We start from the raw sequence: 16,067 nt of genomic DNA on the forward strand, positions 1-16,067 counted from the left end.
GCAGACTCAGTCCAGTCCTCAATCTCCAGTCTTTTAAAAAAAAACCGCAATATTATTTTACAACTTACTAACACACTGGTGCTTTTGAATTTTATTTCAACAATGACCTGACGTGTGGATGTGGAACACGTAAATTATTTTGAGACAATTTTCACGTTTCTTTTATTTAAAACATATATTTTAAATACAAAAGATACTTGGGTACAATGAATTTCATTTTTTTAGGCTTCGAAACCCCAAGTTGGAGTTGAATTTTTTTTTATATATTTGAATATAATATTAGTGAATGTAGTTGACAATTAGAATTTTTTAATTTTTGAATAATTACCCTGATTAAACAACTGAATTCGAGCGAATTAAAAATTTTAATTCTGTTGTATTCTGTCGAATTCTGCAAAACAGAATTCAACTGAATTGAAAATTTGAATTTGAATTGAACAGAATAAAACCGATTTAGAAAATTTCAAATTCGTTTTAATTCGGATTCAGAACCAGAAATTGGAGAATTATTTTCCAAATGATCAGAATTAAACCGAATAGAATTATTTAAATTTGTTTTAATTTGAACAAATTCTGGTTTTCCTGCCGAATTAGACAGAATTCATTTTTAAGTTAGATACCGAATTAACGGAAATTATCTGAATTAAATAGAATTAAAAATTTTAATTCTGTTATATTCTGTCGAATTCTGCAAAACAGAATTCAACTGAACTGAAAATTTGAATTTGAATTAAACAGAATAAAACTGATTTAGAAAATTTCAAATTCGTTTTAATTCAGTTTAATTCGGATTCGAAACCAGAAATTGGAGAATTATTTTCGAATTAATCAGAATTAAACCGAATAGAATTATTTAAATTCGTTTTAATTTGAACAAATTCTGGTTTTCCTGCCGAATTAGACAGAATTCATTTTTAAGTTAGATACCGAATTAACGGAAATTATCTGAATTAAATAGAATTAAAAATTTTAATTCTGTTATATTCTGTCGAATTCTGCAAAACAGAATTCAACTGAACTGAAAATTTGAATTTGAATTAAACAGAATAAAACTGATTTAGAAAATTTCAAATTCGTTTTAATTCAGTTTAATTCGGATTCGAAACCAGAAATTGGAGAATTATTTTCGAATTAATCAGAATTAAACCGAATAGAATTATTTTAATTCGGTTTAATTTGGACAAATTCTGGTTTTCCTGCCGAATTAACAGAATTAAAAATTGAATTTTGTCTAATTCGATCGAATTCAGTTTTTTAATCAGGGTATCTAAAATTTAAGAGAAAAATTAAAAAATGAGCACTTAGATAATTGAATCAGTACGCGGATTTTTTTAATTTTATTATTTAAAATTTATGAATTTTTTCATGTCTGCTACAGTCGCACTCATATAAATTTTATTTATTATTTATATAATTATTCTTGATTGCTCAATTTTTTAACGAGCTCAATGACATGATCGTAAACTAGTGATTTAGCATCCGATCCCCATAAAAAATCCATGTGTGTAAATTTATCAAAGTCCACTTTGTATTTGTCTATTACATTTGGCAATGATTCAAAAAGCGCCTCGACATCCTGATGTAAATTAAAATATTATTTTTTTTGGTAAACAATAAATTATTCAGTTGATTTGTTGTCATTATTTACCGTAAGATCTGCAAACCAATCGGCTTCTGAATAAATTAAAGCCACGGGAGAAGTTACTTTTGACAGATCATATGCGGGTGGTAGAGACGAATTGTATATTTCTAAATTTTTTTTTTCGCCGTAGTCAAATTGCGCGAAGCGATTTGTCTCAGTTCCTTGTGCGAAATGGATTAGATTTTTCGTTGATGTTCCGGCTGGAAAATTACTGAGAACTGGAGCCAAAATAGACTGAAAGAATAAGTGGGCTTGAGATTTAATTGAAAATTTTCTTATAATATATATTTATATATAGATGTTGAAAATTATCACGTCATTGAATTGATTGTACTCGGGTCCAATAGCAAAAAAATATAAGCCTTCGCAAATATGATTTTCGAATTTAAATAACGTGCATCCGAGAGAGTAAATAATTTTGAATGTTGACGTTTGGCCTCCAACACTATTCAGAACACCTAGACTATAGAGAAACTAAAAAATAAATATATTAATTTTGATATTTGTCGGTCATATTCATATTCAATAGAAGTAAACTATCCGATTCCCAGTCTACAAAAACTCGCGCTTTAAAAAATTATTTTTCATATATTTTTAGGTCAAAAAAATGTTTAAATTTTATTGTATGGATTTTAAAATTAATTTTTTCATACGAATAATTTATTGCATGCGAGCCGTAGCTGTGCAAAAAAGGCTTTGACTGAAAACGGAAGGTCTAGTGTTCGAACCCGGGACTCGGCACAAAAATGGCGGGTAGTAAATTTATAATACAGTATCGATAAAAATGAACGTAGAAAGCTGGCAATCGGGTACTTTACCCTGCAAAAAAAAATAAATATATACCTTAACAAGTTTATTAAGCAATGCATTAAATAAATGAATACGTGAATGCACGTGTCCTAAATGAGCCACTGGTGCAAGACAAATTAATCCTTTTATTTTCTTCATCATATCTGCCGTTTGTTCAGACTCCATAATAAAACTTATCATTGTGCCTTGGGAATGCCCAATATATATTATTTTATCGTTTACTATATTCGTAATATAGTCCAATGTCGCTGGCAAATCGTAAATTGCCATTTCGTGAAAGCTAATAAATATAATGAAGTAATTTGTTTTCGTAAACAATTATGATTACGGTATATAAAATTTTACCTGAAGTCCCAAAATTCAAAATCGTCAGTCGTTAAATTTACGTGCGAAAGTCCATATGAGCTTCCGCGGGAGTTTCCAATCCAAACATCGTATCCTTCATCGGCCAATAAATACGCTAAGAAAATAAATAAATTTTCTATATACCTGTATATACATAAATATAATAAATATGGAAATTGTTGAATTACCCAACGATTTTTCTCTGCCCAAAATAATCCACAAAGCAGAATCACAAAGCAGCCCATGCATAAGTAACACCGGAGGTGCATTTAATTTACCAGGAATTCTATACAAATCCAAAATAAATCCGTCTTCCGTTGTAACGTTATGCGTTTCTCCATGATAACCGTCACGTTCTAATAGTTTACTCTATACAAAAAAAGTAGCGCCAAAAAATTAATTTGAATTTAAATAGTATTTTGAATGGGAGCAAAAGCCCGCGCTCAAAAATTCGTTAAGTTGATAGTTTTTTTAACTTTCAAGAGTAAAAAAAATTTTGACTGAGTACTTTCTCTGATTTTTCGAAACTTGATCAAAAAGGATTTGATTTAAAAATTTTGCTGCTTTGAAGGTAAAAAACAAAACTTTAAAAGCTATGGATGAATTGAAACTCTTATCAGAAATTCGATGATTTTCGAGCTTAGGCGAACTTGGGGCAAATTGAGGGGCCTCGCCACGTCTCGAAGAGCTCAAAAAATTTACCAATAATGAAATTTTCGAGCTCTCCGAGCTTGAAAACAGCGGGAAGTTTTTGGGTTGGCCCACAGGGTCAACCGATGTCCAGATTTTTAAAAATATTTTTGTGATGAATTCTTTTCACATGGGAAATTGATGACCATATGGAAGGGCGAAGCTGCAGGACTTCTGATTAAAAATAAAAATATATAAATAATAAAATAAAGTTACCATTGGCCATGATTCAAAAACACTATTCGAGGAATAGGTAATGAGCGTAAGAAAAATAACGTATTGTGAAAAAATATATGTCATTTTTTATAAACTTATTACAACAGTTTTTAAAACAACACTAGTCTATTACACAAACTAAATGTTTCGGCGTATCACAAGTTATTAATAATTATGCCGATACGATAACATTTAAGATTCCTGCTAATTACTTATTTACCACATTCATACGTATTGAAATAATTAGTTTGCATGAGTAAACTTATTGTTTAAGTACTCAAGGTGTTTGAGCAAATTTATAATTTTTAACTCCACGCAAGCACGCTTATCTTAATAATTTAAATGTCATATTATTTTAAATATCTATAAATCATTATTTATATTTATTAATTTAATTATATTGTTGTAGAGTAATTGCCGCGCATCGATTCCCCACAAAAAGTCAACATGATTGAATTTTGAAAAATTTATTCTGTATAAACCTGAGGCTCTTGGCAATTTTGAATAGAGTTTTTTAACATCCTGTAATAAATATCATTATTAATATTTTTTTTTAATTATTATCAAGATTTATAATAAAATTTTGTTACCTCTGGGGCAGCCATCCAATCATTGTCGGCATAATAAAATACAATTGGTATTTTTATTTTCGATAAATTATATTCTGGCGGATAAGTCGCATTATAAATTTCAATATTTTTTTTCTTTCCATAGTCGTACTGTTGAAATTTACCGGATATTATTTCTTGAGCGTAGTGGACCATAGTTTTTGTTGATGCGCCTGCTGGTGTATGACTCAAAATTACTGGTAACCAGGTCTAGTAAAATTAATTTAAATATTTATAATAATTAATTAATTAATTAATAAATAATTACACGGAAAGAAAATTATGGCAGCGGTTCCCATAATTTTGTGAAATTTTTTCCTATACCATCATAGGAATTACGACCATAAATTATGGGAGCGATTCCTATAATTATAGGAATGTTTCCCATAATTATAGGAATAGTTCCTATAATTATGAGAATGATACCCATAACACTATAGGAATGGTTCCTATAATTATAGGAATGGTTCCTATAATTTATAGGAATACTTTCTATAATATTATAGGAACCATTCCCATAATATTATGGGACTAGTTCCCATACTATTATAGGAACCATTCCTATAATATTATGGGAATGGTTCTCATATTATCATGAAAAAATTAATTTAAAGAAGTGTGGTAATCACTTCTACAATACACAAAAATATTATTAAACATAAAAATAAAAATTCAAACATTGAAAAAATCGTATTTGGCAAAAAAACATTAAAATTTTTAACAAGAATTTTTTGTCAGCACAAAACATTCAAGAAAATTTAAATTTTGGGAAATTTCTACACTATTGTGCAAAAAAAAAATTTTATGATATTATAGGGATGGTTCCCATAACATTATGGGAATAGTTCCCATAATATTATAGGAATAGTTCCTATACCAATATGGGAACCATTCCTATAATAGTATGAGAATGATTCCCATACCATTATGGGAACCATTCCCATAATGCATAGCAAAACTTCCCATAATTTTCTTTCCGTGTATTTAAATAAATAGTTTACTTGATTAAATTGCGCGTCATCAAAACCAGTGATTGCGAACATTGAATTTGTACAAATCTCTTTTTCAACAGTCACCAGCTCGCAGCCGTACTTTGCTAAATATTTTATGAAAATATTTTGAGGGAGGAATTCGTCTACTCCTAGAAAGTGCGCCACCAGCTACAAATTTGTTTATTAAAAAAAAAATAAAAAATAAGTTAATTTTAATGAGTGTGAATGTGGCAGACATCAGAAAAATTTAAAATTATAAATAAATAGAGTAAATAATTTAAAAAATAATATTTGAAAAAAATGCACTTACTAATTTCAAAATTTTTTAAATGCGCATTTTTTTTTTATTTAATTTTATTAATTATTTACTCTATTTATTAATAATTTTAAATTTGTCTGATGTCTGCTACATTCACACTTATTAATTTTACTGTAAGAAAAAATGGTCATATTTACTTTGATGTCATTTGCAAAAGGAGCGACAAGTCTCACAGGACTTTTTAAATTACTCATGAATCCAATAGGAGCCAAACTTATCATAAATTTTATTTTTTTTCCTATTTCCGGTCGTTCTGAAGCCATCACATATCCCATTGTTGTTCCCATTGAATGCCCGATGTAAATTAATGACATTTTTGTTTTATCAGAGATATAAGACACCGCAGCAGGGACATCATAAATTCCCATTTCATGGAAACTTTAGTTACAATAAATAAATATTTAATAATAAACAATTTTTATCTACAACTCAAGTACCTGAAATTCCAAAACTGAGAATCGTGAGGTGATAAATTTATATGCGCACGAGAATACGTATTTCCGCGTGCATTTCCTAGCCAGACATCGTATCCTTCATCAGACAATAAATACGCTGTAATAATTTTTATTTTAAATTAACGTTAATTTCAGACGTGGGTTGGCTGAAGCCGAAGGCGAGCGCTGCCCGTGTAAAAAAAATTCGTTCCAAAAAGATTCCAAAAAAGTTCCGCATGTGGAACTTCTAAACATGAGACAGATTAGAACTTCGAATGAAACTTTTTTGGAACGTTAGTAATTTTGATGGCAAAAAAAAAGTTTTTATGAGCAAATTTAGAGTCAAAAAAGGACGTTCTTGGAACTTTTTTAAAATTGTTTATAGACGTTTTTTTTAGTTCTACAAAAAATTCAAAAGTAGTGATTTTTGAACGATTTTGGCATGTTTCTGGAACGTCTTTATTCTACAAAAGATGCAACAGAAGTGATTTTAGAAAGTTTTTGGAACGCCTTTTTTAGTCCATAAAAAAGTCAAAAGTGGTGATTCTGGAACTTTTTTGGAATGTCCATATAAAATTCAAAAAAATTTCCAAGAACGTCCTTTTTTTACTCTAAATTCGCTCATAGAAACTTTTTTTTCTACCATCAAAATTACGAACGTTCCAAAAAAGTTCCATTCGAAGTTCTTATCTGTCTCATGTTTAGAAGTTCCATATGCGGAACTTTTTTGGAATCTTTTTGGAACGAATTTTTTTTACGTGGGTGCCACCGGCCAGCGATTTTGAATATTTTTATATAAAAAAAGTATTTTAAATACCCAGAGATTTATCTCTCCCAGGAATGATCCAGTCAGCAGAACTACCTAGCAATCCATGTTGCAAAAGTATCGGTTTTGAACCAAATTTACCTGGAATACGATGCAATGACAGTAAATATCCATCCTCAGTTGTCACGATATGAACTTCCGATGGATATCCAGCTCTTTTTATCATATCATACTGAAAGATAAATGATATTTATATGATAAATAAAATGGCGCGAATGAAATTATTTAAAATTAAAATTCAAAAACTTACCGCTGGTAAATCGACATCAGGATTGTAATCAAAAATATTATTTGTCTGAGGCACTGACACATCGGCTATTGATTTTGGAAAAAATGTCATTACATCAACAATTGAAATTCCTGATGCAAAATTTGAAATTGACAACAACAAAATAAAGTTTTTTAAATAATTGCCGAACGTCATTTTTTTTTTTTTTTTTGCTGAAATATAAATTATTGCAAAGATCTAGCGAATAATGTCACGAAAATAAAATAAAACATATATTTTATATATTTATAAGTGCAAAAGTATCATGTGGATCTGATGCACTGTCATAAATGTAAATAAATTGTGAGAACATGAAATCAAAGTTCAAAAATAAATGATAATTATTTCTATCAGTTTTTTTTTCAAAGCAAACTTGTCATCATAAACATGTGCTGTCATTTTTATATATAATTTGTGTATTAGTCATTGCACTGATTTATTAAAGGTTAGGTTTTATAAAATATTTTTTTTTAACTTTATAAATACTCATATATTTTTTTTTCTTCGTAATTAATTTAAATTAGAATTTAAAAATTTTAATTTATAATTTTTGTTTATTTATTTGTTAGAAAAAAAATGGAGAAAATTAAAAATGTCAACAATGGAAATTAATGATTTTACTTGTCATCCCTTTTTTATATCATTAAGGGTAAGTATTTTTATTAAAATCATTATTAATTAATTAATTAATAGATTAAATAATTTTATTTTAGGATAAATTCAAAAATAAATATGAATTAGCAGCAACTAATTGTTGGACCATATGCCTTCCACCAGAGGAATTTTTTAAAAATTTAATTATCACTGATGACTTTATTGGTAATCATTTATTTTATTTATATATTTTTTAAATATTTATATAAAAAACAATCAAAATAAATTTAAATTACAGACGGTCATATTTTAAAACCAGTACCAAAACTAGCGGATCATTACGTTTCGACGGATCCCCAAAAGTCGAGAGTTTATAAATTTGATGGCGATGTCATAAAATTTATAGAAAAAAATGACGGGTCTACTCCATCATCAGCGCAGGAAATAAAAATTTTAAATTTAAATACCGCGAAAGGATGTGATAAAAAACTTGAAGAATTCACTGTTGCTTTCATAGATCAACTATTGTTTGATATATATACGAATCCTAAAGTATCACATGATACCGCTGAACTTAAATTAAATAATTCAATTACGTCGTACAGAGAGTAAGTACTTGGGTCTAGATAAAAATATCCGGTCATTAAAGTATGAGTCAAATATCCGGTAGAAAAATATCAAACTAAAAATTTATACCATAAGTGCGTATAATTTTTTTTCTGAAAGTATAAAAGTACAAAATTTAATTTGAATTTTTTTTACGCGCCCTTATAAATCCAGGGGTTGGTACCGGGAGCCATAAGGGCGCAAGTTTTTTTTTCTCACGTTTATTTGGTTGATATTTTTAAAAAAATTTTTTTTACGCGCCCTTATAAATCCAGGGGTTGGTACCGGGAGCCATAAGGGCGCGCAAAATTTTTTGTGTCACGTTTATTTGGTTGATATTTTTTAAAAAATTTTATTTTACCAGCAATCACTTGAATATTTATGTAATTTCAGGGGCGCAAATTTTTTTTTCTCACGTTTATTTGGTTGATATTTTTTAAAAAATTTTTTTTACGCGCCCTTTTTAAATCCAGGGATTGGTACCGGGGTCATAAGGGCGCAAATTTTTTTTTCTCACGTTTATTTGGTTGATATTTTTTTTTAATTTTATTTTACCGGCAATCACTTGAATATTTATGTAATTTCAGGGCCTTAGATTTTTTGTATCAAGCATTCAGTATTTGCAATTACTCATTACTAGACTTGAAAGACGACACAAAGTCAATAGATATCGATAAATATGAGTCCGCAAATGAATTAGGGAATGTAATTCAAGAATGGATAAAACGACACTGGGCAAAGGTGATGAATCTTTTCAATTTAAATATCCAGAGCGATGGCCGTTTTCAAAAATTACTGAGTTTGTCACTTGAAATATTTATCATGCATCATTTACACGCGGGAATATACTCGTTGTTAAGCGACGCCTTGAATCAGGACGACTTGTGTATAAAAGAAAAAATAGACAAGTTGATCAGCTTGGGAGTGACACCCGACCAGTTGGGAGTAAAGGAAGCGTTCGCCATCTCCATGCCTTCGGCGATTGTAGAGTTGGCGACTCTTGACGCCCGTCAAGCTCCGTTTGAAAAATTCATATGCTTGAAAAGTACTCTGGACCTTGTAATCGCCGAAGTAAAAGGTGCGCTAGCGGACATTGAATCTCAAATAGACCCGATTTCCAACGATGAGGATTTGGTCAGTACTGATAATTATTTTAAAATGATTTCGACTGATGATTTCACTTCGTTGCTTGTCTATGTGATTGTAAAATCACGGCCACGCAGACTGATAACAGACTTGCATTACATAGAAAATTTTTTGTGGACAACTTCTCCGCTGGATGGTCTCACTCACACGATAGTTACGTATAAGAATGCGTTGCATTGGCTCAGTGATGTCAATCCTGATGATTTGCCATCGAGAAGCAGTAAAGTAAGAAATGAATTACCGATAACTGAAGTTTTGGATGTCGTGTCTAAGCATGATGATCATTCAGACAGCACTCCGATAGATAGGCAAGTTCGCGAACTGGCTGTGATGATAGAAAAATGCACTCGGACATCTGATAACTAAAAAAGTCCTATAGGAAATTTAATAAATAATTTATTTTGCGGATCAAGTGCTCAATTAATTAATAAAAAATGTCACTGGATTTATCAACAGGCTGGAGATCGAAATTATCCGTCTGGAAAAATTTTCTGACTTTTCCTGACTGTCTGATAAAATAATTATTTGTTTTGAAAATTTAAATTAATCTGCATGTGTAAGAGGTAAAAAAAAGTCAACTATTAATTAAAAAAGAAATAGATTAATTTATTATTGATTTTTTTTTTTTTATAAATACTAGTGGCAATTATTTAAAATAAAACTGATTACTGTATGAAAATATTAAAACAAGTATCAGCGCTACTATTTTTATATACATTTACTTGAATAAAATACTTGTATTTATAAAACAGTATTGATGTATAGTAAAATATTTATGTAAATACAGTCTTATAAATAATAATTGTTATAAAAATAACTCGATTATTACTTTTTATTCATACTGACTATCAAAAATAATTTTTGAAAAATACTTGGTTTATTTTTTATCATCAAATTTGATGAGCATCCATTATGAGGTTACCATCTTTGTCTTTGATACGAACTCGTCCATTTGAATATCGCGTTTCTTGTGTCCCATCATTGTAGACATATTTTATTGTACCATCGGGATACTCACGTCGCTAAAATAATAATAATAATTATTATTAATAAGTATTTAAATATATTGACTTTTAAAAAATACCTTGTGGTCAACAGTATGTATTTCGCACTGGCCATTGGGCAGTGAAAGTATTTTATCCCCGTTTGGAAAAGTTTCAGCAATTGTGCCATCGGGTAATGCCCATTTATTAACACCATCCGGTTGCATCAACCGAATTGAACCATCCGGAAATTCAACTTCAATAGTACCGTCTTTGGTTCTTCTCTCTTTTTGCCCGCTAAAAAAACATATCAATTAAAATAAATTTAAGTAAAAGACCTAGTACCCAATCAGGGAACTAGCGCCTGATCACTCCGTATATTTATATATTCATTAGGGTGATTCGTTTCCGCAAAAAGTTTTTTTTTGTTGTCTCAATCTACATCGAAAAAAAAAAAATTTTCACCAAATATAAGCTCATAATTCGAATGCTAAGTAGTTGCCATTTGATTTCAAAGATTTCCCATTTAAAATGCACGTAAATTAAATTACTTTTTTTTTAACTTTCTAATACTCAGCTGCATTTCATGATATCGAGGCGGTTTTGGTCGCAACTTGTAGGGCATTTGGTGTTCTTCAAAAGTGCCCATTGTTACTTAGCTGTAATTCCAGCTGTTTCACTTGTGTCCGTTGTGGAACTCATTTTTCCTATGAAATTGACCTTTATTGGCTTGCAGAACGTAAACCAATGAAAGTACATCAAAAATGTTAAAAGAAATTTTATAGGAAATTTAATTCCCTTCAAAAAAAGTCCTATGAATCAAGTCGCTAAAGTCAATAGTTTCGGAGTTATAATCATTTTAATAATTTGAAAAATATAATATAAAAAAAAAATTATAATTGACATTTTATTTTTCAAATTATTAAAATGATTATAACTCGGAAACTATGAACTTTAGCGACTTGACTCATAGGACTTTTTTTGAAGGGAATTAAATTTCCTATAAAATTTCTATTAACATTTTTGATGTATTTTCATTGGTTTATGTTCTGCAAGCCAATAAACGTCAATTTCATAGGAAAAATGAGTTCCGCAATGGACACAAGTGAAACAGCTGGAATTACAGCTAAGTAACAATGGGCACTTTTGAAGAACACCAAATGCCCTACAATTTGCGACCAAAACCGCCTTGATATCATGAAATGCAGCTGAGTATTAGAAAGTTAAAAAAAAAGTAATTTAATTTGCGTGCATTTTAAATGGGAAATCTTTGAAATCAAATGGCAAGTACTTAGCATTGGAATCAAGAGCTCATATTTGGTGAGAATTTTTTTTTTTTCAATGTAGATTGAGATTTTGCTTGAGGATCTAAAAAAAAAAACTTTTGCGGAAATGAATCACCCTAATATAGATATAGAAATACATGAGTGATCGGGTACTGAGTCTCTTACCTTCCTCAGCTTAAATTAAAAAAAAAAACTTACTCAGGAAATTCTAAAATTTCAAATCCATCTGGATAAGTTGTCTGCCAAGTTTTGGTAGCAGCATAAAAATACTTAACACGACCATCGGGTAACGTCTCCCGTACGTCGCCATTGTAATAAATCATCTTGGATATATTTTTGTCTGGATAAATTTTCTTGACGTTTCCATTCGGATACAGGTACTCTAAGTGACCATCTGGGCATTGGACTTCGCGTATATTTTGCTTGGACAAACAAACTCTTTCTTGACACGGCAAGTCTGACAGATGACTTATTTGAATATGATCTGAATGCGGGGTCATAGCATCTGTTGGTCGAGGTAACGGCACTTGTTCCGCGCGAGGTATCATCTCAGACTCATTCCCGTCGACGAACTTCGTTTGATTAATTCGCCTATCAGTGATGTAATTAATCGTCGGCTGGACTTGCTGATTAACTTCACCCAGAGATCTTCGTGTGACCTCGTGTCCATTTTTTTCTGATGAATCTACAGGATAATTAAATCTGTCTTCCGAGTCACGCATTTTAGTTTTCCGAGACTCATCAACTTCCGCTGGGTATTCGGGTGCTAAAGCAGCTTTCGAGTACTGGTTCTTTGGATTTATAACTTCGCGGACAAATTGCTGATACGATCCGCGAGGTACTTGTATATTATCATTAGCAAATCGCGTGACACGTTTGCTGTCATTATTATCACTGAGCTTTAATTCAACGCTGGTCTGTGTTGATTGTGAAATTCCATTCTCCCGTAAATTAGACTGAGCAGACAAATTATCTTCGATGGTTTTATTTTTTCTGTAAGTCGGTGACATTATTTTGGGTTTCTCTGGACTCTTGATGATATTAACAGGAATGTTTTCAATGTTCTCCTCGTAGTAATCGCCAGCAGCTTCTTTTATCAAATTTTCATAGAGCTGACGTTTTTTGAATAAATTATCAGCCGCAGTCTGCTGAGAAATTAAATGCCCAGGATTTGAAATTTTATCAGGTGAATATTTAACTCGCATCGTTTCCCGCTCTAACTCCGGCTGTTCTTCAGCCGCGACGACCTGATCATCGAATGTTATTTTTTTCGGCTCTGGTTTATTATGGACCGCCTTCGTATGCAGGACAACAGAAGGTTTTTTTAATTTACTTTGTTTAGACTCCTGTAGTTTCGATATTTCTTGTTTGAGTTTCGAATTCTCCATCTGCAGGACTCGTATCTGGCTGCGTTGTCTAGCTTGTTCTGTTTGCCACAAATTTTCCTTATCGTCAATCTCGTCTCTGAGCTCCGCCAGTTGATCCTTGAGACCCTGAATTTCCTGCCGCTCCTGTTTAGCCTGCAGAGATTTTTCTCTCGCGTCGCGAAGCCGGTTCTCGAGGGCAGTTTTCTCTCGCGCAAGTCGTCTCTTTTCTTCTTGAAAATTATTTTCCGCGAGTATTTGCTCTCTCTTAAAATTGTCTTCTTTTTCTTTGAATTCTTTCTGCCACCGTCGCTGCTCTTCATCAAATTTTTTACGCTCCTCCTGCAAACCAGCGTTTTCTTTTCTAAATATTTCAATTTCCCGCTCCAGTTCCCGCAAACGAGTTTTCAAAAGCTCCGATCTGACAATCGTGTCATTTATTTCCGGTGGATTTAATTCGCTTCTACTTGAATTCGTTTTTCTTTCATTCAATTTATTGAAATCATCAACAAACCCTTGGATTTCCGTAATCGTGTTGTCTTTATCATCGAAAGTACTCGAGTAATTTAAAACCGATCCTTCATCATCCGTACTCTCGTAAATAAAATCTCTGTTATCATTTTCAGGATTGTAATGCTGGTGAATTTCCCGCCTGGATGACAAAATTTCTACATCCGATGACTCAACACTGGAATTATCAGTCCAATTTTTTTCCTCAGGATACGAGTCTCTTGAAATAGTCGAAGTGTCAGTCAGTCCAATCATTTTGTACTCATTGTACTCGGAAAATCTAACGCGCATTACATTCGCGTCACTTATTTTATCTATCATATTTCTATCATCAACTTTTTGATAGACTAAATTTTTTTCCGACTCCGTATCAGTCTCAGTCATCGACTCGTTAAGTTTTTCAATCAAATCGTAATTATTTTTATTTGATTGCCGGCAATAATCAGGCGGTAAATTTTTTTTACCAACTACGGGAGTACCGGAAACGTTGTTGTCAATTGGATGCTCATTGACAAAAGGCCCAGAGTCCCATTTTGAATTATTGACAGCAGGCTTGTCGAGTTTATTTGACTTTAACGAGTGCACTAGTGCTTCTAATTCATCGTCAACGATTTTACTTTTCTGTTCCTGCGCCGCCTGTCTTCTAGTCACGAGATTTTTACGGATAGTTTTTAGTTTTAGAGGCGTCGACTGCTGTAAGAAAGCAATGACTGCACTTGAAGTCGAACAGAAACTTGAATTTTCGGCTTTTTCTTCCAGCAATTCAAACATTTTCGTTTCTAACTTTGACGTATCAAGATCCGAGCCAATAGATTCATCTGCGCGCTTATTGTCATCGACGGCCTTCTGGATCGCGATGGATTTCGGAGTGACTGCAGGTTTAGGAGCAGGAACAGGGACAGGAACAGCAGGAGAGCTTCTAGATGCCAGAGGTGACATTGACCTGCTGTTAATTCTGTTCCGCGGCAACGCGACATTTTTTAAATTTAATTTCTGCTGCGCTACTTTAGGAATCGGACAACTGCGTCGTGATATTCCACTATTTTTATTGATCTTAATAATTTTGTCTTTAGATTTACGGTTACTTTCTTTGACGCCAGGTGATTTACTTCTGGTACTCGACGATGACAGAGATGCGACACGTGATTTTGATATTTTTTCACCAGGAGTTTTAGTCGCATTCATTCTGAATCGGGCCAGTCCTTCACCTTTACGTAAAAAAGGTTTTTTTTTAATGGAATTATTTGGCTTAAATTCCCCAGTGTCTCCCAGTGCGTCCGAGTCCTTCAATTTTTCTTCTAGTAAAGTTTTGAAATCTTTTCTAGGTGACGGCACTGGAATGTCGTCAATGCGTACGCACCCGGTTGATGATCTTTTGGATAGCAAAGGATTCATTTCCACTGACATATTTGAGTCATCGTGAGAAATAAATTTTTTTTCTGGTTCATCAGCTTGATAGTCACTTTTACTCTGCCCGGAAGATTCATCAGAGGATTCGGTGGAGCTTCTGAGAGCCGGCTGGTCAGCAGGAAATGATTTGTACTGAGAATTATCAGTAGGAAATAATTTGTATTGAGAGGATTCATCATGATTGTCAGATCTGTCAGGAGTGTTCGGATAAGAATTAAAATGCTCTTGGATTTTTGACAGAGACATGTCGGCTATGGAGTCCAGGGTGACGTCGACGTTGTCAATTGACGAGGCCAGGGCTACGTACATCCGTTTCTGTTCGATGTTCAACAATTCTCGCTGCTCTTGCTGCTGTTTCAGCAAACGAGTTTTCTGATCCGCTTGCCATTTTTTTAATTCTTCGATCCGCTCGTCGATCGACGCCTCCAGAGACATTTTTTAACCTCAACTATTTCTGAATTTTTAATTTTAGTTACAACTGAAAGAAAAATTTAATTTTAAAATCTTGTCTTGATAAATAAATTACGAACTTTTAATTTTTTTTTTTAATTAAAATTTTAAATGCGAGTTGATTTTTTTTGTGAATTTTATAAATTGCGAGTAATTATTTAAATTTAAATTGTAAATACCTCGTGAGGAAGATTACGATGATTTGTTACTTGAAATAGTGTAGAAATTGAGTGAAAATATTTTCCCGGGTGTCTATTAACAATGACATCACTTTTGTTGCTTAGAAAAATTTTTGGCGGTAAAATTGCTATTGTTTTAATTTCAATAAACGTAAATAGAGATGTGTCTTTGTTTGTGTAAACAAAACTTGTAAAATTAAAAACTCTTATGGCAAAAATTTAAACCTTGACAACAAAAGTTTTTTATCGATTGTTGGTAAAAGATTTTGTTTTTAAAAATTCAAATTTTGAGTTTTTATTAATGAGTTACTTGTGGTTTGAAAGAAAAACTTTTACTGTCACTCGGAGTTTCGGAGTTTTAAAAAAAATAACTCCGCATACGGGGTAAG

General features: G+C 31.8%; 4 protein-coding genes across 4 annotated transcripts; 1 reads left to right on the top strand and 3 right to left on the bottom strand.

Annotated features, from left to right (window-relative positions):
- Positions 1-139: 139 nt before the first annotated feature.
- On the bottom strand, positions 140-3,836 carry LOC130677809 (lipase 1-like). Its single transcript, XM_057484682.1, has 7 exons — positions 3,704-3,836; positions 2,986-3,166; positions 2,798-2,912; positions 2,486-2,732; positions 1,958-2,116; positions 1,649-1,876; positions 140-1,576 (listed from the first exon to the last, which is right to left on the bottom strand). The coding sequence occupies exons 1-7, from the start codon at positions 3,785-3,787 to the stop codon at positions 1,415-1,417; spliced, it is 1,176 nt and encodes a 391-aa protein (XP_057340665.1). The 5' UTR covers positions 3,788-3,836; the 3' UTR covers positions 140-1,414.
- A 47-nt stretch (positions 3,837-3,883) lies between these two features.
- LOC130677808 (lipase 3-like) lies at positions 3,884-7,306 on the bottom strand. Its single transcript, XM_057484681.1, has 7 exons — positions 7,133-7,306; positions 6,874-7,054; positions 6,060-6,174; positions 5,760-6,000; positions 5,313-5,471; positions 4,294-4,521; positions 3,884-4,225 (listed from the first exon to the last, which is right to left on the bottom strand). The coding sequence occupies exons 1-7, from the start codon at positions 7,304-7,306 to the stop codon at positions 4,067-4,069; spliced, it is 1,257 nt and encodes a 418-aa protein (XP_057340664.1). The 3' UTR covers positions 3,884-4,066.
- A 5-nt stretch (positions 7,307-7,311) lies between these two features.
- Positions 7,312-10,038, top strand: LOC130677807 (uncharacterized). Its single transcript, XM_057484680.1, has 5 exons — positions 7,312-7,595; positions 7,720-7,799; positions 7,864-7,969; positions 8,043-8,352; positions 8,938-10,038. Exons 2-5 carry the CDS (start codon positions 7,743-7,745, stop codon positions 9,860-9,862), a joined length of 1,398 nt encoding a protein of 465 aa, XP_057340663.1. The 5' UTR covers positions 7,312-7,595; positions 7,720-7,742; the 3' UTR covers positions 9,863-10,038.
- Positions 10,039-10,173: 135 nt separating this feature from the next.
- LOC130677805 (centromere protein J) lies at positions 10,174-15,861 on the bottom strand. The gene is made up of 4 exons (XM_057484673.1): positions 15,679-15,861; positions 11,964-15,527; positions 10,581-10,776; positions 10,174-10,518 (listed from the first exon to the last, which is right to left on the bottom strand). The coding sequence occupies exons 2-4, from the start codon at positions 15,482-15,484 to the stop codon at positions 10,387-10,389; spliced, it is 3,849 nt and encodes a 1,282-aa protein (XP_057340656.1). The 5' UTR covers positions 15,485-15,527; positions 15,679-15,861; the 3' UTR covers positions 10,174-10,386.
- Positions 15,862-16,067: the final 206 nt, after the last annotated feature.

This window comes from Microplitis mediator, chromosome 11 (genome assembly GCF_029852145.1).
Source record: "Microplitis mediator isolate UGA2020A chromosome 11, iyMicMedi2.1, whole genome shotgun sequence".
NCBI lineage: Eukaryota > Metazoa > Arthropoda > Insecta > Hymenoptera > Braconidae > Microplitis > Microplitis mediator.

Bases quoted from the DNA above. Each gene is read 5' to 3' on its own strand.
- LOC130677809 (XM_057484682.1), bottom strand. From the start codon at position 3,787: ATGACATATATTTTTTCACAATACGTTATTTTTCTTACGCTCATTACC. The intron at 2,913-2,985 runs GTAATTCAACAA...TTATTTTCTTAG, and splicing joins GGGCAGAGAAAAATCGTTGG to CGTATTTATTGGCCGATGAA. The intron at 2,117-2,485 runs GTATATATTTAT...TTTATTTTTTAG, and splicing joins TGCTTAATAAACTTGTTAAG to TTTCTCTATAGTCTAGGTGT.
- LOC130677808 (XM_057484681.1), bottom strand. From the start codon at position 7,306: ATGACGTTCGGCAATTATTTAAAAAACTTTATTTTGTTGTTGTCAATT. The intron at 5,472-5,759 runs GTAAATATGACC...ACAAATTTGTAG, and splicing joins CTTTTGCAAATGACATCAAA to CTGGTGGCGCACTTTCTAGG. The intron at 4,522-5,312 runs GTAAACTATTTA...TAATTTTACTAG, and splicing joins ATGACGCGCAATTTAATCAA to ACCTGGTTACCAGTAATTTT.
- LOC130677807 (XM_057484680.1), top strand. From the start codon at position 7,743: ATGTCAACAATGGAAATTAATGATTTTACTTGTCATCCCTTTTTTATA. The intron at 7,800-7,863 runs GTAAGTATTTTT...ATTTTATTTTAG, and splicing joins CCTTTTTTATATCATTAAGG to GATAAATTCAAAAATAAATA. The intron at 8,353-8,937 runs GTAAGTACTTGG...ATGTAATTTCAG, and splicing joins TCAATTACGTCGTACAGAGA to GGCCTTAGATTTTTTGTATC.
- LOC130677805 (XM_057484673.1), bottom strand. From the start codon at position 15,484: ATGTCTCTGGAGGCGTCGATCGACGAGCGGATCGAAGAATTAAAAAAA. The intron at 10,777-11,963 runs GTAAGTTTTTTT...ATGTTTTTTTAG, and splicing joins GAAATTTTAGAATTTCCTGA to CGGGCAAAAAGAGAGAAGAA. The intron at 10,519-10,580 runs GTATTTTTTAAA...TTATTATTTTAG, and splicing joins TACATACTGTTGACCACAAG to CGACGTGAGTATCCCGATGG.